This window comes from Protopterus annectens, chromosome 10.part0, assembly GCF_019279795.1.
Source record: "Protopterus annectens isolate FY-2018-M chromosome 10.part0, PAN1.0, whole genome shotgun sequence".
Classification (NCBI taxonomy): Eukaryota; Metazoa; Chordata; order Ceratodontiformes; family Protopteridae; genus Protopterus; species Protopterus annectens.
This window is the reverse complement of record NC_056744.1, coordinates 1,010,964,012-1,010,989,984: the sequence shown is the minus strand read 5'-3', so window position 1 is coordinate 1,010,989,984 and position 25,973 is coordinate 1,010,964,012. Positions and strand designations below refer to the sequence as shown.

Sequence of the window (25,973 nt, the reverse complement as noted above, 5' to 3'; positions counted from 1 at the left end):
CCAGCAAGCCCTTAGTCCCATTCAGAGTCAAGTATATGTATCATGCGGCCTAGTTTCCTCCACACATCTGCTCAGCCTGAAGGTAAGACTGATGAAAATGGCAGCACTCTGTGTTGTGTCTCATCCCATTATTCATAGTTTTAAAAAAACAATGTTACTGTGACATAGAAATGTAAAGAAACTAGAATGAAAGCATTCAAGGAGGTCAGAAGGCACAAGACAGGTGTAGAAGTGGTCTGATAATAAAAGCTGCAAAAAGTGGGCTGTTTTATACACTAAGGGTAAAAAAGAAAAGTTGCCATATGGAAGAGTGAAACTGAAAATAGGTAACAAATTTGAGGAAGAAGGACAAAAAAGTAGATATTCTAAACAAATTTGTTTGAATCTTTACTAAAGGTAAGGAAAGCAGAGCTCATAAATGAAAAGAAGGAGGAGGATGAAGGCCAGAGCTGCTGTGATGGGATGAATGACCAGGGTCAGGTAGAATGGAAGCTACCTGGTGTGCAGTACAGTCATGGAGGATAAAACAAAGGAACTGGATAGTATACATCTCAGAAATTTCAAGAATTTGTCCAAAGTGTTGATATGTTTTCTAACAGAACTGTTCAGCAGATCCTCAGCTTTGAGGGAGATGTATGAACACTGGAAGTGTGCAAGTGTTCTTCCAGTCCACAACAGGATATAGTAACATCCAGGCTTTCAAACATGAAATGAATGAGATGGAAACAGATGCACACACACACACACACACACACACACACACACACACACACACACACACACACACACACACACACACACACACACACACACACCTTCACAATTTAAACTACAATTCCATACTGCGTAATACTTCAGTGAACAAGAATCAATAAAATGAGCATCAAATTCCTGTCTGAAATGAACATCATCTCGTCTAAATCAAATGCAGTATGGGAGAAGTACTTCTGGTCAATGTGTGCTTTCACTGATGAATGAAAAAGCTGGTTCAGTTGATCAAAAATCAGCTGAAGGAACTGTGCCAGCTTTTTCAAAATGACATTGCTATCGTTATACAGTGGAGATTGAGAAATATGCCCTTTCCAACCTATACCGTGATCTCGGAGTTGGTATATATAATTATCAGGGTATGTAGGATGGAGATGGATTGCCTTCTGAAAAGAACATCACATTTTATTGTTTTCTCAGTTATTTATGGATCTATCGTTATTTTGCAACTGTTAGGTGTTGATCATTGGTGGATCGATGCTTAGCTTTTTCACTGGAAGTTTATGTTTGCATATATACGTGTTTGTGTGTGTGTGTGTGTGTGTGTGTGTGTGTGTGTGTGTGTGTGTGTGTGTGTGTGTGTGTGTGTGTGTGTGTGTGTGTGTGTGTGTGTGTGTGTGTGTGTGTGTGTGTCCATATATATGGGTCCACCTGATAACACCGACACACCAAAACACTGACAACGAAATAACCGACACCACAAAACTGAAAGGTCAAAAACACGAAACTTCACATGCCCAACAAACCACAATCCTGACAATCAACAAAACAAAGACCTTTTCCGAAAAACACACACACAACACAAGCACACCAACAACCTTACAAACCTACACTAAACCTTACATGCACAGTTATCTATGCACTAACCTTAACCCAAACCCTAACCCTAAGGTCCATCACTATCGCACATTTACCTTACCCGCACCCTAACCCTAACTCACTTAATCCGCCCCTAACCCTTAAGTCTGTCACTATCGCACACTAACCTTACCCGCACCCTAACCCTAACTCACTTAATCTTCCCCTAACCCTTAAGTCTGTCACTATCACACACTTACCTTACCCGCACCCTGACCCTAATGTCCATCCCTATCATACACTTACCTTTACATGTCAGTGTTCTCAGCGTCGGGATTTTCAACTTTCGGTCTTCTCCGTTGTCGATCTTCCAGTGTCGGTTATCTTGTTGTCATTCTTCTGAGCTTTCAGCATTATCAGGTAGACCTATATATATATATTTATATGTGTGTGTGTGTGTGTGTGTGTGTGTGTGTGTGTGTGTGTGTGTGTGTGTGTGTATGTGTGTGTGTGTGTGTGTGTATGTATATGGATCATAGTGACATCGCCAAAATTAGAGATGTCCGAATTCCAAATTACCGAGAGGTCCAAAGTCTGAAACACCACTTGAATGAAAGATTGGTATGTCAAAAGACACACCACTGAAACAACACAGTACACAAAACACCAACAGTACAACATACCCTACAACATTTTCTCCACACCCCCCGCTAATTATATATACCAACTCTAAAATCACACTACACTGATAGAAAGGGTATATTTCCCAATCATCACTGTACTGCTCTGTCCATCTACACCTACAGACACTCCATGTTACCTGTTTTGGTGGTGTGTCTTTCAGCATATTGATCTTTCATTCAAGTGGCATTTCAGACTTCTGGTCTCGGTAATTTGGGATTCGGACATCTCTAATTTTGGCGATGTCAGTATATGTAGGTTTATGTCAGATTCATACCTCTCAACTGTCCAGATATTCACAGAATGTCCAGATTTTTGCCTCATATTTTGGTCTGTTCCTCATAAAATTTGTGCTTGTCTGCCAAATCACTTGGATGCTCTGTGGAATGAAGTCACCAAATAATGACATGCATTTGAGTTTCAGATTTCAAATCCTTCAGAAAATGTATGTCAACATAAACCCTTTCACTTTAACAACTTTCTAAGTTTATAAGAGCAATATTTGAAATCGGTTCCTATTTCTGGGCATTTGTCCCCCCGTTTTCTCAGGCTTTGTCCAGATTTCTTGCACTTAGAAGTTGAGAGGTATGGTCAGATTATCAAAGTTCCAAAACTTTGAAATTCGTATGTCAGAGACCATATGATTGAAGTTTTGGAACTGAACATTTAAAAAAAAATAAAAGCAACACTACACTCTCTGCAAATTAAATATACCAACCCCGAGATCACACTACATTGAGGAAAAGGGCAAATTTCCCATTTCACAATGTACTGCAATCTCCATTCAAACTGTTCTAAGTTCCCAAACTTTGATGTATATGAGCTACAGATGTATCCCGACCCACCACACCCCAGCTTTTCAATAGAAGATCAAAAACTCCCTTTTTAAAACTGTAACAAGTGTATATTGACTTGTTACAGCTTAATACACACATGAAGCACTGAAGTGATTTTCTTTACTGGGATTCATAAATGCTGGTATACAAAAAAGAATGTAGGAACTGCATTTCCTTATTGTGCCCCTAACACTTTGTGCTTGGGCGGCTCCACCATTCACCCTATCCTTGATATGCTATATAGATATGTGCAGATATACACATATATGTGAGTACATATCAGCCACCACACACACACACACACACACACACACACACACACACACACACACACACACACACACACACACACACATGCAAAGGGTTAATGTTTTTAAACATAAAATTCAAATGAAATTTTTACAAAAGTTGCAACAGAGTCTTCTTTCGTGTGGTATTATAAAATTCAAATGGTCTAAATCTGGACCCAAAATAATATGAGCAACTTCCATTTCTCCAAACATTCCTTGAATTCAGCTCTTGCTTAGTGTGAATCAATGGCACAATAATGTGGCTTGTAAGTATAGCTTTCAGCACACTAATTACAATAGACTTACACTGATAGTAGATATTTTGTAGCAGTGTTAATAGCAATGGAAAACAAAATGCCAACACTTTTCTTTGAACTAAATGTTTTTATACATTCTAGGTGGTGGAATGGATACCCGAATCAGGGGACTGAAGATTATACCTCAAACACTAAATGTTGGAATGGGTGTGGATTTGAATGTGGATATGTTCCAATCATCTAACCTTATCCGTTATCCAAGACTTGCAGGAGTTGAACCAGATGTGTTGTACCGGCGGGCAATTGTTATTCTCAGGTAAGGTAATAAAGAACTTTATTGTCAGGTGGGGTAATAAAAATGTTTACAAATTTTGCTAAGTTAAGCAGTTTGACGAAAGCTTTGATTACAGCAATCATTGATTATCATCCATTTTGTGGTTGAGGATAAATAAAAGTAACATACTTAATATACATCAAGTTGTACACTAGTCATGAAAATGTTGACTCATTTTTGTATGCATTTATATTAATCTCATTCAGCTCTCAGAACGTTATGTCCATTGGACCTCTATCATCCCCATCCAGAGAGGGTCTACTTTAGATAAACGAAAATGCAATCTCTCGAACGCTCATATGAGTGAATAATCATAACATCGGAAGTGGTATTTTGGGATTGCAGTACAGTGAAGAGTGGGATACTTGCCCTTTTCTCACTGTAGTGCGACCTCGGAGTAGGAATATATATTTAGCGAGGGGTGTGGGGGGCACAGCCCCCCACAATACAAATTTTGAAGTTATGATTATTCGTTCATATAAGCGCTCAAGAGATTGCATTTTCATTTATTGGATATAGACCCTCCAGAGACACTATAGGACTTATACTGTTGCCTTCTGTGTGTCTGTGTGAGTGTTTGTGTATGTCTGTCTCTGTGTGTCTGTGAATACCAATATGGTATGCTTAATTGCCTAGGTATTAAGCAAGGGACCCTTTCTGTATAAAATTATGTAAAGTCTTGCATGATATACTTGTTAGATGTGAGAGCTAGGCAAGCAAACCTCTCAACTGTCCAGATTTTCACAGAATTTCCAGATTTTTGCATCATATTTTTGGTTTATTCCTCATAAAATCTGTGGTTATTGGCAAACCACTGTGGATTGCAGTCACTAAAAATGATATACATTTCAGTTTCAGACTTCATTTCCTTCAGATAATGCATGCTGTGATGCCCGAGCCCTGGCCCAGCAATCAAGGAGCCTCAATCCTCACCACTAACACCAGAGAGGGCATCTCATATACGAGGAAAGGATAACAAATACACACAGTAAAGTGAAATTTCCCTTAAGAGCACACAGAGATCACAGTTAGTCTGGGGCTGGTTGCTCCCTTGCTCCCCAGGACCCCAATAAGACTCCCCACTGGCACAGCTTCAGGGTCCAGATCTCAGCCTAGCTGGGCAAGCTAAAATCTCCAGCACCCTCTCTGTCCAACCAGTGCTTTGTGTCCCTGCCCAAGTAACTGACACACACATACAATTTGAGATAAGTTCATTCAACCACACAGACACTCCTGGGGAAGGCTGGCATAGGTTCTCCAGCTGTGCCCATTTTACCCAGACTATACAGTAGTAATTACTGCCACCACCCAGCTAATAACTTATCAGCTACTCAAAGGCCCTTAAAAGAGTGTCCAATTATTACTGTGCAATATGATTATCCAATTGGTAGTATAGCCCAGGGCTAAAGCTATAGGAGTGGTTTTGTACAATTTTACCAAAGGCATACAAGTACTCTAAAGAGCTTAAATTATCTCTGCACAAAACCAGCCACAGTTGAAAGGTTTTAAATATTTAATAATAAATTATTAAAACCACAAGACAATGCTTTCTACTACATGGTGCTAGACAAGAGTTCAGAGATCACACAAAAATACTTAAAATAAATCAATAGTACAGTTCTGATATCACAGAAAAACACTTAGTCTAATTTTTCTAATTTCTAGTTATTCCTAAAAGAAAACACACTTCTAAAATAACTTACTTATAGAGCAAGGCAGAGCGCTGTGAGTTGGATAGTCAAGTCAAAAATGCTTAATAATCTCTGGTTCTCACTGTTTAAATTGAAACTGCAGTTCTCCTACACTTTCCTGGTGTTCACAGGCTGACAGAAACTGCATTTACATTCTTTTACACTTAGAGCAATAAAGGACATTCCACATGTAAATTCTGGTAATTAACTTTAGCCTTAAAACAATAGGCAGGAAGCCTTCATCTAGCTGGATTGGAGCCGACTTGTAAACATCAAAGGCAGTCATGAAATAATTTTAATTTCAAAGGACCAACAAGAAATTCTTGACTTAGCTTTCTTTACAGCAGATGGCAATGTTGCCACATTGTTTTAAGTTCAACATTTGATAGTATTTACAAATGATAGAATTATGTACCAAATTCTGTTTGACTAGGCTGGCAGCCTTCACCCACCTCTACCAGTCTTCACACATGCCAACACAAATCTTGTTATTCTAACATATTTCTAAGTTTATAAGATCAATATTTAAAATCTGTCTGTATTTTTGGGCATCTGTACCCCATTATTTTAGGCTTTGTCCAGATTTCTTGCACTAAAAGGCTGAGAGGTATGTGGACAAGTCTGGAGGCAGGAGGAGTTGCCCTTGTGGCCTGTCATTTTATATAACCTGGACAAAGGTCACCCAACCTCATGGCAGGCTACAAACATTTCACTGCATAACTGTAACTTGATTAAGTATGCAGTTATTAAAATAGTAAGAAATATGTAGCATTCCAACAATTACTTCTTGGCAAAACTTTATTTTTAAAAAACAAAATGAGGAAACCAGCAGACTGTGGCAGATAAACAATATTTAATATATGTTACTAGGAAACATATATAAAAAACAGAAAATCATGCTAAAAAGCATATGTGAAAATATAGGAAAACAAACCGGTTTCGGCTTGACAAATCACATAGCCTTCATCAGTATAAAAATCTTGTATACAACAAACTCCTTATATAATCAGTACTAAATTGGCATAAACACGTGCTCATTTAGTCCAGGAGCCAACAAACCCCCCCCCCCAGCTTAATAATCCATTTTTTCTCTTTTCTGTTTAGTATTTGATGTCAGCCTGTCTTATTGGATCTCATACCCAAAATTCGATCAATAATGGTAAAATTGAAAAAAGGCATTTTTATGTATTGTGGTGTGTTTGTATAATGCAGTAACAATTTTTTGATGTTTAATACCACAAAAATGCTCGGAAATCCTGAATTTGACAGATCGTGAGGTCTGACCAATATAGAAAGCTGAACAGTTACACGTGGCCAGATATATCACCCAATCTGTTTGACAATTAGCAAAAAATTAGATGTTATAAAGCTGACTGGTATTTTTACTGCTAAAGGACTTAGTCTTCACAATCCTAGGGCAGCAAGTACAATGAGCACAAGGGAAACAGCCAACTATTTGATCTCCCAGGAGTGTAGTTTGAACATATTCCTTCTTATGGTAGGTCCCATGTTTATAATGATTAAAGTAGAAGCACAGACTTTTGCCCTTCCTAAAAGAGAAATGGCATCTACTTTCCAAGAGTTCAGAGTTTGTTATCCGCCAACAGCATGTTCCAATGGCACTGGACACTGCCCATAAGTACTTCAGCGTTCCTGCCATATGTTGTAACAAAATGTATGGTAGATTATTCATCACCTCTCTTATCCTTATACTGTAGAAGACTGTCTATATCCATATTGTCCACCTTATTCTTGGCCTGCATAACATAACCCACCTTATACCCTCTGTTTCTGAATCTAGTAATGAGGTCATCTCTAAAATGCAGATAATTATTGTTGTCCGAGCATATACGTTTAACTCTCATAAATTGAGACTTTGAGATGTTTTTACAGATATGTGGAGGATGCTAGCTGGTGGCATGGAGAAGGGAATTGTATTCTAGGAACTTCCAGTAAACCTCAGATGTTAAAGTGTTGTCATGACCCCTGGTCACCAAGACATCCAGGAAAGTAATCCAATCCATGTCATAGTTTACTGTAAAGTGCACCCTCCATTTGTTCTCATTAAGATAGCTGACATATTCCTGCAAGCAATCCACATCCGATCTCCACACCATCCAGCAATCATCCAAATATCTTTTCCAGATATCAATTTCCTCCAGAAACAGATTATGTGAACTATCATAAATTATTTGCTCCTCAATGTAAGCCATAAATAAATCGGCATAAATAGGGGCAAATGAAGCCCCCATAGCCGTACCTTGAATCTGGAGGTAACATTTATCTTGATAGAAAAAGACATTCTTAGTGAAAATATGCTCGGCAAGACAAATCAGAAATGTATTAAAGCCAGGTTGGTATAATCCAGATTTTTACAGCCAATATTCCAAAGTATCAATCCCAGCCCAGTGGGGGATGTTAGTATATAATGCTGTAACATCCAAAGTACAAAGTAACCAACCCGGCTCAAGCTGCATTTCAGAGATGACCTGAAGAAATTCTGTCGTGTCCCGTAATCGGGCCCGTACCCATTTGAGTAATGGTTTTAGATGTATAGTTAGAAATTGGGACAACGGTTCAGTTAAAGAGCCCCTCCTAGAAACAATGGGCCTACCCGGGGGATTTCGAAGGTCTTTGTGAATCTTGGGGAGAAAATAGATATATTGGTTACTGGGGTCAGATAGCATAAGTTGATACATAATAGTATCTGTAATAATTCCCTCCTCCTTTGCTAGGGATAGAAATTCATCAATCTGTTTTTTGAAGAGAGGAGTCGGATTAAGTGTTCAGTGTAAATAATACCGCCCATCAGAAAGCTGCCTGAGTGCTTCAGTATCGTATTGTGTCCAGTCTTGGACAACAACCACCCCTCCTTTATCAGCCATCAATATGACCAGTTGATGATTGTTAGCTAGTTTGGAAATTGCTTCCATCTCGATCTTAGAGATATTACTGGATATAGCCCTAGTCTCCCTGGAGTAAAAATGCAAGTCCTTAAGAATGGAATTTTGAAACATAAGGATGTTATGGTGCATCGGTGGCATAAATGTGGCTCTATAATATCTAAATTCTTCCCGAAAGTCAGAAGTGTCTCTTCCCTGAAAGAATAACTTTAAGTTAAGGTGTCTGCAGAATGCTGTAATATCATTCACAAAACTTTCCTTGGACACAAAAAAAAACAGGTATAAAAGATATTCCTTTATTCAAAATACCAATCTCAGTGGCTGAAAGAGAATAAGATGATATATTCAAAACTTTTTGATTTATTGTTTCTGTACAAACATCTTTAACAGACCCTCCATATTGTCTACCTGATCTATGTTTCCTGCCCCCCGCCTTTGTGCAGATCTAAAGGACCACTAGAATTGCTTCTCTTCGGTACTGGAGAGCCTGTGGAACAAGATATGTCCGGCTCCAAAGCCAAAGATGAGTCCTCCCCAGAGGTGTCATAACTAGACACTGAGGCCTTCCTAAGTATAGATCTAGGACATTTCCTCTTAGAAACATTCCCATAGGGTTGTGAAAATCGGACCTGTTTGTCCTTCTCTTTGGTAAAGGGATCCCCCCATCATAATCAGCTAGGTCACGAAGAAATTTCTTTTTCTTCCTATCCTTCAGCTGTTCCTTAAGATTCAGCAGGTCCTGAGTGAGTTTCATGAGGCATGCATTGTATACTAACTGGCCCTCAAAAACCTTAACATTCTCACACATTTTGGTGATATTCTCTATATCACTCTCAATTATTCTTTGTAGTGTCCAGCAAGAATTTCAACAAAATTCATGGATGCCTTATGTTGGGCCTCCATCCATTGTTTCATAAGGATATCATCCAAATTGTTGACTAGAGGCTGTGTTTATCTTTAGTATTGGTTATTAACCAACCCCACAACATGTTCTAACAGGGGCTGATTTTGTCCCATATATTTTTGTGGTGTGATCTGGCCATTTGGAATATACTGCATGCCTCCAGTTTGGTTCTTTATACATAAGAGTCTGCATACAACCAAAAGTAAGTTATATTAAATATTGTTTATCTGCCACAGTCTGCTGGTTTCCTCATTTTATTTTTTGGAACACGTTGGTTTAAAACCTTGCAGTTACCGTACCTGCAGAGATAGTGTTTGTATTGTGGAAAACTTTATTTTTCACACACATATGAGGCAGTGGCACAAAGATATAGAGTTTGGTCCACAAATATAACATTACAGTAACCCTGCCTAATCATACCTCAGCTAACCTTCTCTTCAATAGCTGTCAAAAATCTGGAAAACCTGCAATTCCGGCCCAGGTCAAAAACTAAAATGTGGTAGTATTGTTTTTTTCACCCAAGCAACCTCATTCAAAGCAATCTGTTCTTAATCCTGAACATGAGTCATCGGTGTGAAACAAGGGGAAGAAGGGCCTGTGGTATGGAGGCAGTGTGTCTATTAAAACAAGTCTAGACTGCTAAAGAACCTCTCATGAAAGAGAGAGACTGTTTGCTAAAAGAATCTGATAATGAGTGCAGGTAAGATGACACTTCTAGTAACAGACGGGCACCATGTCATTTAGATGTTATTTTCCTTTTTAATTTCTCCAAGTCTTTTAGGTTTCTAATACCATGGTGGGAAGAGACCCCCTTCCTAAGTCAAAGTACGAGTCAAGTTCATGAAATTAGTATTGTTTCAGTCTTTGAAGTTAGCCAGAAGTGCTCTTTGCAGGACCCACAACTTGCCCAGTAATGACTTCTTCTGCAATTCATACAGGGCTACATGTATCTGTAACATATCTAAGAACAATTGTAAATTCTTTTTTACAAGACCTATTGCACCTACTACTATTTGAACTGTCTAGGTATCCTTCTTCCACATTGCTCTCATTTCTGCCTGCAAATCCTGGTATTTTATGACTTTGTGTCTTTCTGTACATAAGACACTGTAGTCACTGGGTATAGCAATTTCGATGATCAATGCTATATCTTGTTTTCTTGCATCTATTTTTGAACTGTTGGTAATGGGTGGTCCCATATGATATAAAATTCATCATTTACTTTAGTGCTTTGTGGCTCATGTTTCCAATGTTTTTTAGCTATTTCAATATTATAATGTTTGCATAATCCCCAATTCAACAGTCTTGCCACATTATTATGCCTTTCAGTATATAGTCCTTCTGCCATTAGTATAGAACAACCAGCAACAAGATGTGAGACTGTTTCCAATTCTGTTTTACAAAACCTACATTTGTCTGTTTCTCCCACATCTTCAATGGACTTTGTAAACCAGCATGTACGTAGTCCACTAGCTTTGTCTGCCAATATTAACCTTTCGTCTTTTTGTTTAAATTCACCTCTCCTTAACCATTCCTGTGTTCAATCCTGATCGACATGAGGTTAGTCACCTTTTTAATTTCTCCATGTCTTTTGGGTTTCTAATAGCATCATGGGAATGGACCCCATTCCTAAGTAAAAGTACGATTAAAGTTCAGGAAATTAGTATTGTTTCAATCTTTGATGTCAGACAGAAGTGCTCTTCACAGCATCCGCAATGTGCCCAGTAATGACTCCTTCTGCAATTCTTATGGAGTTACATGTATTGGTAACATATCTAAATATGATTGTAGATTATTTTCTATAAGACCCGTTGCTCCTACTACTACTGGAACTGTCTGGTTATCTTTCTTCCACATTGCTCTCATTTCTACCTACAAATCCTGATATTTTATGACTTTGTGTCTCGCTGTACACCAGACACTGTAGTCAATGGGTGTAGCGAATTTAATGATCACTGCTACTTTTGTCTTTTCACAGACCACTACATCTGGTTCTCTCGCATCTATCTTCTGAACTGTTGGTAATGGGTGATCCCATGGGATGTAGACTTCATCATTTTCTATGATGCTGTGTGGCTCATGTTTCCAGTGTTTTTCAGCAACTTCAGCACCATAATGTTTGCATAATCCCCAGTGCAACAGTCTTGCCACATTATTATACATTTCAGTATATAGTCCTTCTGTCATTAGTATGTCACAACCAGCAACAATGTGTGCGACTGTTTCCAGTTCTGTTTTACAAAACCTACATTTGTCTGTTTCTCTCACATGTTCAATGGACTTTGTAAATCAAGGTGTACATAGCCCGCTATCTTGTGCCACCAATATTTACCTTCCATCTTTTGGTTTGAATTCGCCTCTTCTTAACCATTCCTATGTTTGATCCTGATCAACATGAGGTTCTTCCAGGAGTTCACTATACTTTCAACTATATTTATGCATTTTCCACATTTCTTGCCTTCTCATCTGATCCTTCACCTTATGTTCTTTCTTTTGTTTTTTTTGCGCATTCAGCTGCTACCTGATTTTTATCTACCTCTGATTTGATTTCCAGTCCTGCTTGATGCCAATATGCTTCTGCTAGACTAAGCAGGGAAGCCATCCTAGATTTATTCTCCTCATGTTTCAAACTTTTGCTATGTTTGGGTCTTGTGAGGTCAGCAGATATGGATTAAGGGAAAGGCAAAAGAGCAACCGTGACAGAGAGTCACCCTAGAATATCTCCCTTTGGATTTTTATCCCTGACATAATAATTTGTCCTTTTTCATGACTTTCATGGCTTAACTGCAAAGTGGTTTGATATTCTACCTTATGATAAATGAAATAAAACCTGGTGGACTAAAACAACAGTGGGACCCACCACTACTCTGCATCTTGATTGCTTCAGAATCCAACAATGATGACCTGCTTTGCTGAAATGACTGCCAAAAATGTTCCCAAAGTGTTCAGGAAAATAACACCTGGAAGAGGCCCCAGAAGTGAAGGACATGGGGCAGAAACTATATAGTGGCTGGAGCTCTTAACTGTCATTCTACACTAGCCTGAAAAGCAGCATCATTAATAAACTAATTGTATGCAGGTGAGGTATTACAATTGTGCAGTATCCGGGCATTAGGATATGGACTGAAAATTTCCAAAAACAACAAACAGATACTGTAACTGGCATGAAGGATATGTAATTTTACTCCTGGTGGGCTCAAACAAGTATCACATGCAACTTGTGTTTTTTTCCTGTGGTATATGTTTTAGAGAATTTTAATAATGTGAAACTACTAACTTAAGATAACATAATTACACTTTAACTAACATGAACCAAGGTGGAGAATGATGACTTTTGTTTAAGCCTGTAATGGCTTAACTACCTAAGAAGAGACTGAGGCCTACCCTTAACAGAGCACAAGATTTCCAGCTGTTAATATAAATATTCTTTGGCTTCTCTTTCCACAGCTGGGATTTTAATCTTGTATTTGCCATTTGACCTGACACATTGGTGATATTGTACCCTGTTTGAGTATAGTGGTCACACCAGACAAACTGGTTTATATAATCAAAACTTTCCCAGTTTTTCCACAGTTTTTGCATCCCCCAGCACCATGCTGTGGTAATCATTTGTCTTATAAGCTAACAGTGTTCTCTCTAGGAAACACTATTCTACATGGCATATCCCAGGGGTGTCTGTTGCAGTACAATGTATGTTATCTCTAGGTATAATGAACACAAAAGGTCTCAGGTAAATCCATGCTATCTGTTATCATACTGTACTGATATTATGGCTATCAGACTATCTCTCCCCTGGTGTCATCTGCATGCATAAAATGCCACATTTTTCTATTTATAGAATTTGTTAGCAGGCACATGCTGGTAAAAGATACCCAAAAGATACCCAGTGACAGAAGATGAAGGAGTTAAAAATATCAGAATCAAAACAAATAGATATTGATCTAATCAGTAGTTAACATTTTCTAAATTAATTTCCTTCTAACGCCTTAAACTGTTGTCTCTCAAGTACTGTAATGCAGTAATTTGTTCTCCAAAGCAGAGCTGACAAGGACATTAGGATTATAGCTGAAGTGCTCCATATATTTTCTGGAATGCTGGAATGTTCAGAATTCAATTTGATAGCTATTGAGATTATACATAATGTGAATTTAACACGACAAAGTAATAAGACAAATTTATATGCATGAAACAAAGTATTCACCAGTTTACACGGCACCTTGGATATTCTTTCCAATCATGTCATATTCTTAAACTGACAGCAACATCAAGCAATTACCATTCAGAAGTTTAAGACTGTTACATGTCAGCATGTTCTTATACTTTGAGATGTTTAACATGATTTCATCTGCAATTTTCCTTTACGCAAACAATGCTGCATTATTACAGAAATTATAATAAAAGCAAGAACAACATACAATGTCAGACTGTCCATATTTCTAACTACTTCACCTAGGCAAGCAGTCAATAAAAAACAGAACTGTGTCTCCTTTTCTTTTCTGGCCTAGCTTCCTTGGGAAAAATTCTGTGTTTTATAACTGCCAGGCAAGCATAGTTTGGGACCATAGGCCTCAAATTCATGTGCCTGTTCTTGTGAGTCCAAACCACATCAATTACATTGTAGTAATACAAGAACAGTTTGGAACCATAGGCCTCAAATTCACGAACCTGTTCTTGTGACTCCAAGTCACATCAATCACACTGTAGCAATACAAGAACAGTTTGGGACCATAGACCTCAAATTTATGTACCTGTTCTTGAGAGTCCAAACCACATCAATTACACTGTAGTAATAAATAAAAAACGTTTTAAAACCAAGGAATACAGTTTATTGAAAAAAAACCTTCAGTAAGTGGTTTTGTCTCTTTCATTACACTGAGACTTCTTCAGACTGAAAGTAATTAATTAATGACTCATACTTATATTAAATAAAAATAGTCACCTGACTATAATGAATTAATGATTTAACCCTTTGCGTTTTAAATACATAAAATCTTCACGATTATTCAAACTGGGGGGCAAGCAAGCATTTAGTCTCACTTGCCATGAATATTCTAACCACCCCAGTTCTTCTTCTGCAATTACCAAACTATCAGCATTTCTAATTACATCTAATACCAAAAACTTAAAATCGACTTTCCAAAAACATTTTTAAAATGTCTACTCAAAGCATTCCTATCATCACCTGTATGAACTGCTTACTTATGTTCATAAATTCTTTTGTGTAACTCATGAGACGTCCTACCTATATAAAAATCCAGACAAGCCTATTTAGCATCAATTTATCCAACTTTCAAGCAAGTACTCCTGGAGTATGTTAAATTAAGTTAGCAGATGACTGTTAATTGGTTGTTGTTATTTGATCTTCAGCTGACTCTCAACTGCTCCATCATAGGTTAGACCATGTTAACAATTAGTAGAGGAACAATGGTTTCAGATAAAATGTAAAAGAAAATGTAGCACAGATCATTTTGGTAAACAAAACAGTTTCATTTACCATATACTGTATTTGATGCACCCCTCAAATCAGACACTGTTGTAAGCGATCTAGGCACTCTTGTAGATTATTCATTATTATCTGACCATCATGGCTCTACAGTAGTTTGGAAAGCCCTTAACCTAGTCCATCTAATTTCCAAAGGTATCTCCTCTAAATCCAAAGAAGTCTTATCTTATCAGACCCATTATTGAATTTAATGTACCTTTTGTCATGTGTTTGTTTAAACATGTCACACGACATGAGAGACCTCGGAGATTCATAACTAAAAAGATCAGTAGCCTTAAAAAATCTTAGTTATCAGAAGAGACTGCCAGCCCTTTCTCTTTACTTTTCGTATTAAGAGTGTTTCCAGTAATCATTCAAAGGGCTTGCATTTATTCCCTAAAATACAAAATCCTTACAATCTCATTACCTAAAATGCAGTTTAATATAATTATGGATATATATTTATATAATTAGAGACATAAGTATCCTTCATAACACCTCCTTATTCAGTAAAAAGAATTTGGGGCAGCATAATGGCCACTGGTTAAGCTTTCTGCCTCACAGATCTAGGATCTTGAGTTCAAGTCTCACTTCTATTCCCTGTCTTTGGGGAGTCTGCTTGTTCACACTGTGTCTACTTGGGTATTTTGGTGCACTGGTTTTCAAATTCATGCTGGCTGAATTGGCTACTATAAACTGTCCATACACATACTTGTTAAATTTATCCCTGTATTTGTAGGCAGGGTCATGTCTAAAAATTGTTCATAATGGAAAATGTTAATTTATTCAGTTGGCATATAAATATATTAAAATATATAAAATATGAAGGCAATATTTCTAAGTAAATTCACTTTTACAGAAATCTGTTAAGCACACAAAATGTATTCAATTTCTCAGTAAATAATATAGGGGGCAGAAAAATCAGTTATGTTTTTTCCTTGTTTATTTGCTAAGCATGTGCATTTTTATATTACTGAAATGCAAACGTGGAGTACATAATGAGAATAAGAGGTATTATAGTTATGTGAAATAAGGTATTTAATCTATTGGTGAAATTAGAGCTATACATCAGAGTTATGAGTATGTAACAGAATGGAACAGTTTCCTTATACATGGTAAAGAAGGTCAGTCATAGCTTGGTGATGTGCATATTTCTGAAAGATCTTTGTAATAATATGAATTTCCTGCAATCTGCGGCACAAAAAAACAGAGATTTGTGAAAACTAAATGTTTCACATCTGCATACAACAAAATAAAAATTTTGTTTAAGCTTGTTTAATTTGGGAGATGGTTAATTTTACAATGGAGGAAATTTCTGTTAGAAAGAAGACCTGCATGGAATTCCGTTTTCTTAACCCTGCACATTCTAGTTTGCAGCAGCAGTTGTGGAAAGCAAGCGTCATAGAACAGTTTAGATAAAAGAAGTAACATTTGTGCAAGTTGCACTTACCCTTAACAGCAGATGTTCAAATCCTTCACTGCTAAAGTAGCCTATGGGTGGTATCTTGCCAAAGATACAGTACCTGGCCAGCTTCCCAAAGTTTTAACCCCCACACACACACACACACACACACACACACACACACACACACACACACACACACATACTCACACAGACACACACAGTTACTTTGGCTGTCTATAAGATAATCCCTTATGGAGGGAAATATAACAATAGCCAGAGTGACCAAAAATCTTGAGGACTATTTCTATCCAAAATAGACAATATGAAACTCATCCTAAACTAAGCACAACTATAGCAACCAATGCAAAAACTAACCACAACAACAACAACAACTTCAACAATAAAAGTCGTATGAATGGTGGGTGGGTGCAGCTACTGGAGCAATTTAGACATTGAACATGTTATGGATAAGTGTGACCAGAGATGTATGCAGCACTAGGCAACCTTGGCAGTTGCCTAGGGCCTGCTGGCTTGGAAGGGCCCAGTGGGGGCTGCCACAACATTTAAGTTTTAATTAAAAAACAAAACAATTTTAACATCCATTTTTCTATAAGGACACACTCTCCATGCATGTGTCATATGTCTTTAGCACAAAGACATACAACACACAAGACTTAAATGCATGTTCATAGGTGTGTAGTAGGCTAATGGCGCTGGTGCTGTAAAGGCTCCAGCACCATTAGCCTACTAAACACAAGACTTAAATCCATGTTCATTGGTTCATAGGTGTGTAGTAGGCTAATGGCGCTGGAGCCTTTACAAGCATAGCCCATAGGATTACCCTGGCATCATCGCACCTGACCTTAGCTCCCAGGGTCTCTGTCAAGTAGAGCTACTGGAGTGATCCCCAGGGTGAATTTTCTATTTCCCATCTACTCATCAAGATTCCTCTTGAAGAGGACCAGTGAGGTGCTCTGTTTGACATGTATGGGAAGTCTATTCCATAGCATGGGCAGTCTCTGGGTTATGAACCTGTCCCTCTAGCATGTTCTGCTGATTGTGGTAATAAGATTGAGGTGTCTGGAGCATGTGGTATGCAGGGAGTGAGATTTCTTTATATGTAGTATTTCTAACAGCTGGGTCAGACATGGTTTTGTAAGTCAAGCAGGGATCGCCTCTAAGTAGGTGATATAAGACAGAGAATAGTTGGAGTTTTTTTAGTCTGTCCATATAGGACAAGTGTTTAAGGCCTAGGATCTTCTTTGTGAGGTACTTTTATGGCCTCTCCAGTTGTTGCAGGTGTCTAGTGAGATACATGCCAAATGGGGCATTGTACTCGATGATTGGCCTAATGAGGGAAGAGTAGAGGGAGACAATGATCTCTTTCTTCCTGGATGCAAAACTCTTAGTAATGAGATGTGCCACATAGAAGGACTTTCTGACCACAATGGCAATGTGGTGGTCAAAATAGAGGTTGCTGTCAACCTGTGTTCCCAGATCTCTTATAACACCTTCTGTGTTGAGTGGACTACCATCGATGTGGTAATTCATGGGAACTGGGTTTTTCCCAAAGGGGATGATGACACATTTTTTGGCATTGAGCTTAAGGCCATGGTTTGGCACCAGTCGTTGGTCTCAGTGAGGCCTTTCTGTAGGATGTCAACATCACTTGGGGAGTTAATAGCTCCCAACTTGCAATTGTCTGTGAACTTTGTCAGCTAGAGTCCCTTTGTGTTGGCCTGGACTTCAGAGAAGTAGATACCAAACAGGAGACGACCCAGGACCGAACCCTGTGGGACACCATTCGTGACTGGTCGGTAGTCTGACTTGGAGAACTTCACTTCTTGCTTCCATCTTTTTCAAACACACATTAAACTGCTTTCCCTTTACACACAGAACTGAAAGATTGAATGCTGGAACGTGGACCTGTCTGGGAGATGACCATATCATTCCAGTTATGTGTGTGTGTAATGCCATTGTTAGGTATGGCAGGTTAGTTGACTAGCTTGCTCAGGCTCAAACCCTGTACCTGGGCCTTAATCCTCTACACCAACTACCAGACAGCTCACTTAGTCATGTCAAAATGGGTAATTTTGTCTTTTATTGGTTCATGCATTTTTTTTTTCACTGCTTAATTGAAAAAAATCTTCAAAACTACTGGGGTCATTTTCAAGGAATATGAGTTTCAGTACATTTTTTAGGAATGTGGGTTTCAGTGCATTTTTAGAGAATGTGAGTTTTAATGTATTTTCAAGGAATGTGAGTTTCAAGGGAAGAGAGGTTTACTGTTGCTCATGCTATGTCTGTTTTCAACTCACAACTGTGTTGTTTAGCAAATGGCTGTCAGAGTTTTTGCTATGGGATTTCAAAGCACTGTTAGTAGCATAAACAGGTAGCATACTTGACTTTGGTGCAAAAAACAGTGGATTCTACTGCTACACCACGTAGATGTATTGCTACTACTGCAGTGCCCTTTAAGGGGAGTTGGAGTGTTGCACTCCTGAGTGTGTCGTTCTTTGGATGACATGTTAAACTGAGGTCCCACCTGTCTGTGTTAATTTTAGGTACTGTGAGATCTCTTACATCCACCTGAGCTATCAAAAACAGTAGGGAAGAGTTCTCTAATGCCCTTATCCAAGTTTCCCCTAGTTGTCCCTGAAAAGACATTACTAGCCTAATGGAGCTAACCTGGTTAACAAAGGATATTTAAAGTAAAAGTTTAAAATTTAATCCATATCTCTGCCTTCATTTCAAAAGTAAAGAAGAAGAAAATATGCATGCTGACAGTTTTTAGCAGTGTTTATGGTAAGTGGGGGGGGGGAGACAAACAATGGGACACCAGAATGGTTGTGGGGTGGGGTTCCCTGGTACATTCTCCTCCCTAGGGCCCCATCTGACCATGATCCAGCTTTGAGTGCAACTCACACAACTGTATTATGCTCATCTTTCTCACTACTGCTGCTGTAACCTATGGGTAGATCACCAAACCTTACCCAACCTGAGAGGAGGAAAGATGAGGGACCCGGAGACCCTGGAGGATGGTCATTGCAAAGCCTGCTCTGGATCTAGAAAAGGAATCCAGTTTCTAGCACTTTGTAAATGTATGGATGGAGGACAGAGTTGCTGCCTTGAGAATGCTTCTAGAGTCCACCCCTTTCCAATATGCCATGGGTCCTAACTGTGCCTGGAATTTTTTTTCTATGGTAGGAGTAAAAAACACAATAGCAGAGTACAACCATCTAGACATAGTCTGGGGTTGACATGTCTTAGCCCAGCTATAAGAAATAAACCACTGGTCAGCCTTCCTGAAGGACTTGGTTCTGTCTAGGCTGTACCTAAGTTGCCTGTGAACATCCACGTTATAAATAATCTATTCTCATTTGCTTATTGGATCTGGATACAAAACTGGGAAATTGACGGCTTAATTCAGAGTGAACTCTGTGACAACCTTAATCATGAATATGAAGTTAGTCTGCAGAGTAACCCTATCTATGTCAAAAACCAGAGTCCCCCACAATGAGAGTACAGCTTATATACTAGCCTTGCAAATGGCAGAGAAACAAGTAGAACAGTTTTTCAGGTAATAAACTTCAACTCAGCCAAATCCACCAGGATCAAAAGGTGACAAAGTCAGTTACTCTACACAAAATAAGTTGAGATCCCAAGATGGAGGTATTTGCTTGCGAGGGAGTTTCTCATGTGTAACACCCCTTTCATAAATTGTGTGACCACAGTCATGGATGAAAGTGGGGGAGCCATGGGCAGAAAATCTGAAATGGTACTTTGATATAAGAATATAAAATGACAGATGATAGTAACTCACCCAAATATTTGAGCACCAGGCATGCAAACTCTCTAATAGGATTCTGGTTATTGGCTGGACACCAACTAGAAAATCCTTCCCATTTACCAAAATATTACTTTTTAGTAGCAGGCTTTCTTCTGCATGTCCTAATGAAAAGGTTCCTAAAAGATATCAAAATGGAATCATACAGGCAGTCAGTTGCAATTGCTTGATGTCAGGTTGTATCAAACTTCCCTTGTCCTGTGTGAGTAGATCCAACCTATAAGGATGCTTATAGTAATCACCCTTAGTCAATTCCATAAGAAGGAAGAATCAATTTGACCTAAGCCAAAAGTAAGTCCCTACATTGATTTTTGGTAAATCTTTCTGAATCTTCAGAAGTACCTTGGAAATCACTGGAAAGGATTGAGAAGCATATAGGAATATCCCTGATCAGGGGAATGAGAGAACATCTATTCTTCCAATCTACTTGCAAGGATTTCTGAAACAGAAACCTGTCTAGTTGTCTGTTTTGAAAGGAGGTGACCAAATCTACTTGAGGTATTCCCCACATCTGGGTCAATTTCTGGAATACCTTTGAACTGAGTTTCAACTCAGGAGGGTCTGTGCAGGATCTGCTGAGTTTGTCTGCCACTAAGTTCTGATGGTTTATAAGAGGCATGAAGAGTTAGGGAGTGTTGACAAGCTGACTCCCAAGCCATCAGCAACAAGCAGTACAGTTAGTATGACTTGGTACCCTTTGTTTGTTTAAGTATCACGTCACTGTGGTGTTGTCTCTATTCAATTAAAGAGGGCCTGGTTGCCAAAGTTGATGTAAAGCTTTTACAGCTTGAATCACAGCCAGCATTTATTTACGTATTTATTTGACATTTGTTGACTGGGATATTCTAACTGAGCTAAAGCCCCTTTTCAGTGGAGGCCCAGGGAGAAAAGCTCCACAGAAGTACACAATAAATGTTGCAAAAATAGCATTAATGAGAACAATATTAAAAAAGTAGAGTAAAGTACTCACATGGTTACGCAAATGTAAAAACTGAGGTAAATGCACAAAAACAGAGAGAAATGAAAGATAATCTTTGGGAAACAGTTGCAGTAATATACAGTGTAGTGCACAAGTTGGTAAATTGAAATTCTCCAGGACAGGATGGGAAAAGAGTCAGAATTCATGTTAGGTGCAGGAGTTGAGAGATCAGTTACAACAGGGTAAGTCAGTGATAGAGTAGGAGTGAGTCATTTCTTTGATATTTAGGTGCTTTTGTCTGTCAGAATTGTCCAACAGACCTTGCACTTTTACTTCATAGAAACTTCACCCCAAGCAAAGTCTGAGGAGTCTTGTCAGGACTAGTTGTGTTGGGGTAAGAAGAAAGAAATGGATTTTGAGTCATGGATTGGAAGCCATCTGATCCATCCACCACTGTAGTTCTAACTTTACTAATCCCGGCACTGATATACTCTTCTTTATAAGACGGGACAGTGGAATTAGGTGAAGCAAGTAGCACCCAGCATTGACTGAATGTAATAGATTCCTGCTCAGGGTAATAACATAACTTTTATTGACAGCAACCATATATTTGTTTTAAATGTGCTTAATTTTCTGTTTCTTTTTCTAGGTACATCCCTAAGAAATGCAATATATTATAATAACAAATAAAAATACATTAAAGCAGTAATGAAGTAGTGCTGTAGTTTTTCAAATCATTCATAAAAGTATTGTAGCAATGCAATACAAAACAAGACTAGACCCTCACTCACTTACTCACTTGTTTCCATGCACATCTCCTGGTGAGGGTTATAGTGGCAACAGAGTAAGTAAGGCAAATGAAAATTCCCCTTTAGTTTATACTTTCTATTTCCTTACTTAAAATGGCTGCCACCACACCATTTTATATACCCAGTCAGTAATGATACAAAATAGTAAATATATAATGGATGCTAATGAATGATGGAAGAGATTATCTGATGAAGTCCGGCTATAGGACGAAAACGCCTTGATTTTGGAATTGCGTTAATAAATTGTGGTTTTGTACTTTGTTTTTAACTGTGGTGGAATCTATCGTGCTTGGTGACATTCAACAGAAAACTGCTGTTTTTTCTTGGTTGCTGTTTGGCTTGGTTGTTGGTTTTGGTCATTTATGCATTAGCAGTTATTATGGAGAATGGATCCCCGACCCATACAGGGCAAGATGAGCTTGGCCAGTCCAGGAAGCTCATTGGGCAATTGACCGAGCTGATAGACTTGTTAACGCCTTTGTGTTACACGCTAGTAGGAAGGTATTCGCAAGCGTCCCAGGGGACAGGAAGCGGAAATGGTGAGCCGAGAGGGCAGAAAAGTAAGAGGAAGAGAGAGCTGATGGGCGATGGGCTACACGCCGGCGACTCTTCAGAACCGAATGGTGGAACTTTTAATCCAGCCTTCACACCAGAGGTGTTACAGGACTGTGAAAACAGAATTAATCGAGCAGAAAGTGTTGGCGCTAACTTGCAACATACGGGTGATGCAATTTCAGGTACTGTTTCTCCTGGTAGACCCATTTTAACAAAAGACTGGTTAAACAAAAGTATTTGTTTTAAACTTGATATGAATTGCCCAAAAGGAAAAAGGAATGGTGATTCATATAGTAAAATGATTGATAACCTGTCAAATAATATGTTTAAATATAAAAGTTTACATATTGAAAATGCATATCTTACTGAATGTATCAAGAGAAATGTTGTTCCAAAAGGTCTTAGAATGTATAAATATCCTAACAATGTGCAAATTGGTTCTACTTTCCACAAGGAATTGTTAGAAGTTTTTAATAATAGTGGTTTGGATATTTTAAAATTAATTATTAAGGAAAATAATAGAAATTTGATTGTGTTACAAAATGATATTGAAGTTTTAGAGGGGCTTATAAAGGATGATTTATTTTTTGATATACAACAAGAGAGAGATACATTTTATAAAATAAGAGGTGAAATAGATGAAAAATGCACTGGATTAATTAATAGAAAAATGGAGAAATTAAAACGTGACTTGATTGATTATGAAAATGAAGTAAGTTATCCTAAACCTGGTGCTTATGGAAATTTATATAATGGAAAGAAAGGGTTTAATAGGAATATTAATAACAATTTTTTTAACAACAATAAAAATATTAATGGAAAAAGAAATGATAGGGAATTTGATGAAATGGGAGAGAGATGGAGAGATGATTTGTATGATAAGGAATTTCCCCCATTAGAAAGAGTAAGGACTAATAGTGGAATGGATGGATTGTCACATGAAAATTTTCATATGAGGGGGGGAGAAGGGGGAGGGGGAGATATTAAGTATATGTACCCCGGACCCAGCATCTTTAAGTATGAGTATATGTACCCCGGACCAAGCATCTTTAAATAGTACAGATATAAATGAGTATAATATAAATGATACAAGTATTATAAATACTTTAAATGGTTTTACTATCTATAATTACAGTGATGTGAAGCTTCAAGATGAACATTTTTGCTTATTAGGAAAAGGTTTCAAATTTATTCCACAAGTAAAAGGGGAATTGACAGCTACACTCCTTGATTTAAAATTATTTTTGAGAAAAGTTAATTTAAAATTAATATATGGTAGGAATGACAAACATATAAATTCACAACATATTGATAGAACTTTAGTGAGATCTTGCATCCACAACTTAAAAATGTGGAAAGTATTATGGAAGCAGAAATAAGAAAAACATATAAAAAGATGGGAAATGATAAGAACATCAGTAAGGAGGAATTTAAAGCATTGAATGAGTTAAGGAATAATTCGAAGATAAGAATTATGAAACCCGATAAGGGAGGGGGGGCAGTCATTATGGACACTATTACCTATGAAGGAAAAATGAATCAAATCTTGAGAGATGAGAATAAATATAGGGTGGTGTCCAGAAATGAAAATTCTTTAGCTTATAAGAAGATAGATATGGAACTAGAGGGAATGTATAGTGAGTTATTAATTGATGGAAAGATGTTAAACTATTTAAAGGTAGAAAAACCGAAAATACCAGTTATCTATGGTATTCCTAAAGTCCATAAAAATGTATTGGACCCACCGCTGAGACCCATTGTCTCAGCGGATGGTTCAAAAACATTACCTTTGGCTAAATTTATAGAAAGTAAAACAAAACATATATGGGTTAATAAACTTGCTATTTTAAAAGGTTCTTGGGATTTATTAAGGATGATAGATATTAGTATGTATACTGAAAATCTATTATCTGTAACAATTGATATAATAGATTTATTTTCATCTATTCCCAGTTTAGAAGGTATAAATATGTTTGAGGAAGAAATATTTATGGATAAGATATTGACACATAATGATAAAATAATTTGCACAGGCTTGATGGACATGGTACTTAAAAATAATTTCCTATTATTTAATGGGGAATTTTTCCAACAAACACAGGGAGTAGCCATGGGAGCAGCCTGTGCACCTACATATGCAAATATTGTACTGGCTAACTGGGAAGAAAAATATGTACTTAAATCGGAGTTCCACAATTATTGGAACCTTTATAAGAGGTTCCTAGATGACATAGTTATATTTTGGGTAGGGGGAAAAGAAAAATTAGAAGAATTTATAAAATATATTAATCAAACTACTGATTTTCTTAAATTTACCTATAATGTTTCTGAGAAGGTTTTACAATATCTAGATATAGAAATAATTAAAAGTGAAGGTAATTTTGCATCTAAAGTTTATAGAAAGGTAACTTACTGTAATTCTTATTTGCATTATAACAGTGCACACCCAGAACATAGTAAAAGAAATATAATAAAAGGCCAATTTGTGAGGGGGTCACGAATGACAAGTAAATCGAAAGATTTTAAGAAAGAATGTGACTTGTTAGAAGGTATGTTCCTAGATAGAGGATATAATAAAAGTTTGGTACATAGTGTTAGATTTGAAATAGAAAGAGGGAGAATGGGAACATTTGAGCCCATTTTAGGTATTAAAGAGACTATGGGCAACTATATGGGAAACAATAGTAATGCTAGTTCACAAGAAGAATATAAATTGTCCTTTGTATTAAGTACAATGGTTTGAATCAGAGCATTAAATCGGTTTTCTATAGAGAATGGGAAAGATTCATAGCTCTTACAGATTTGGAAGATTTACCTAGAGATGCTCCAAGGGTAGTATACAAAAATGCTAATAATATAAAGGAATATTTAGAACAAAAGAAAAAGGAAAACAAAAATATAGGTACCAGCTTGAATTATAAAAAGGGTACATTTAAATGTGGGAAATGTGGTCAATGTAAATATATAGCAAATAAGGAGAATATATATGTAGAGAGTAGAGGTAAATTGATTAGGGGTAATGGGCTATACAATTGTGATACTAAAGGATTAGTGTATTTGGCCACCTGTGTCAAACGTGGGTCCTTTTACATAGGTAAAACGGAGAGAACTTTAAAAAGAAGAATATATGAGCATACCTATGACATAATAAAAATGAAGGAGACTAATGCATTGTATAGACACAGGAAGATATGTGAAGATAGTATATTTCCGTTTTTTGTAATTGAACATATAAAGAATAACATCAGAGGGGGGCCATGGGAAGACACCATAGGATATAGAGAATTATGGTGGCAGATCACGTTGCAAGCAAATAAATCCCCAGGTTTGAACGAATATATTTCAATTTTACCTCTACTGAAATTAAAAGCAGCTAAAATATAATCCTGAGTGCAATTAATTATAAGGTCAATAGATGGTGCTGTTTGATGGAAATATATGTTATTTGATTGTGAATTTTATGAATGTAAATATTTTTACAAACATGTATATAT

General features: G+C 37.5%; 1 protein-coding gene across 2 annotated transcripts in view; it reads left to right on the top strand.

Annotated features, from left to right (window-relative positions):
- The window catches only part of LOC122813452 (E3 ubiquitin-protein ligase HECTD3-like), a 726,610-nt gene that overhangs the window by 359,126 nt on the left and 341,511 nt on the right, over positions 1-25,973 (top strand). For both annotated transcript variants that reach the window (XM_044085768.1, XM_044085767.1), the window contains exon 8: positions 3,772-3,946. In XM_044085768.1, the coding sequence (XP_043941703.1) occupies positions 3,772-3,946 (175 nt within the window). The remainder of the gene's footprint in view (positions 1-3,771; positions 3,947-25,973) is intronic.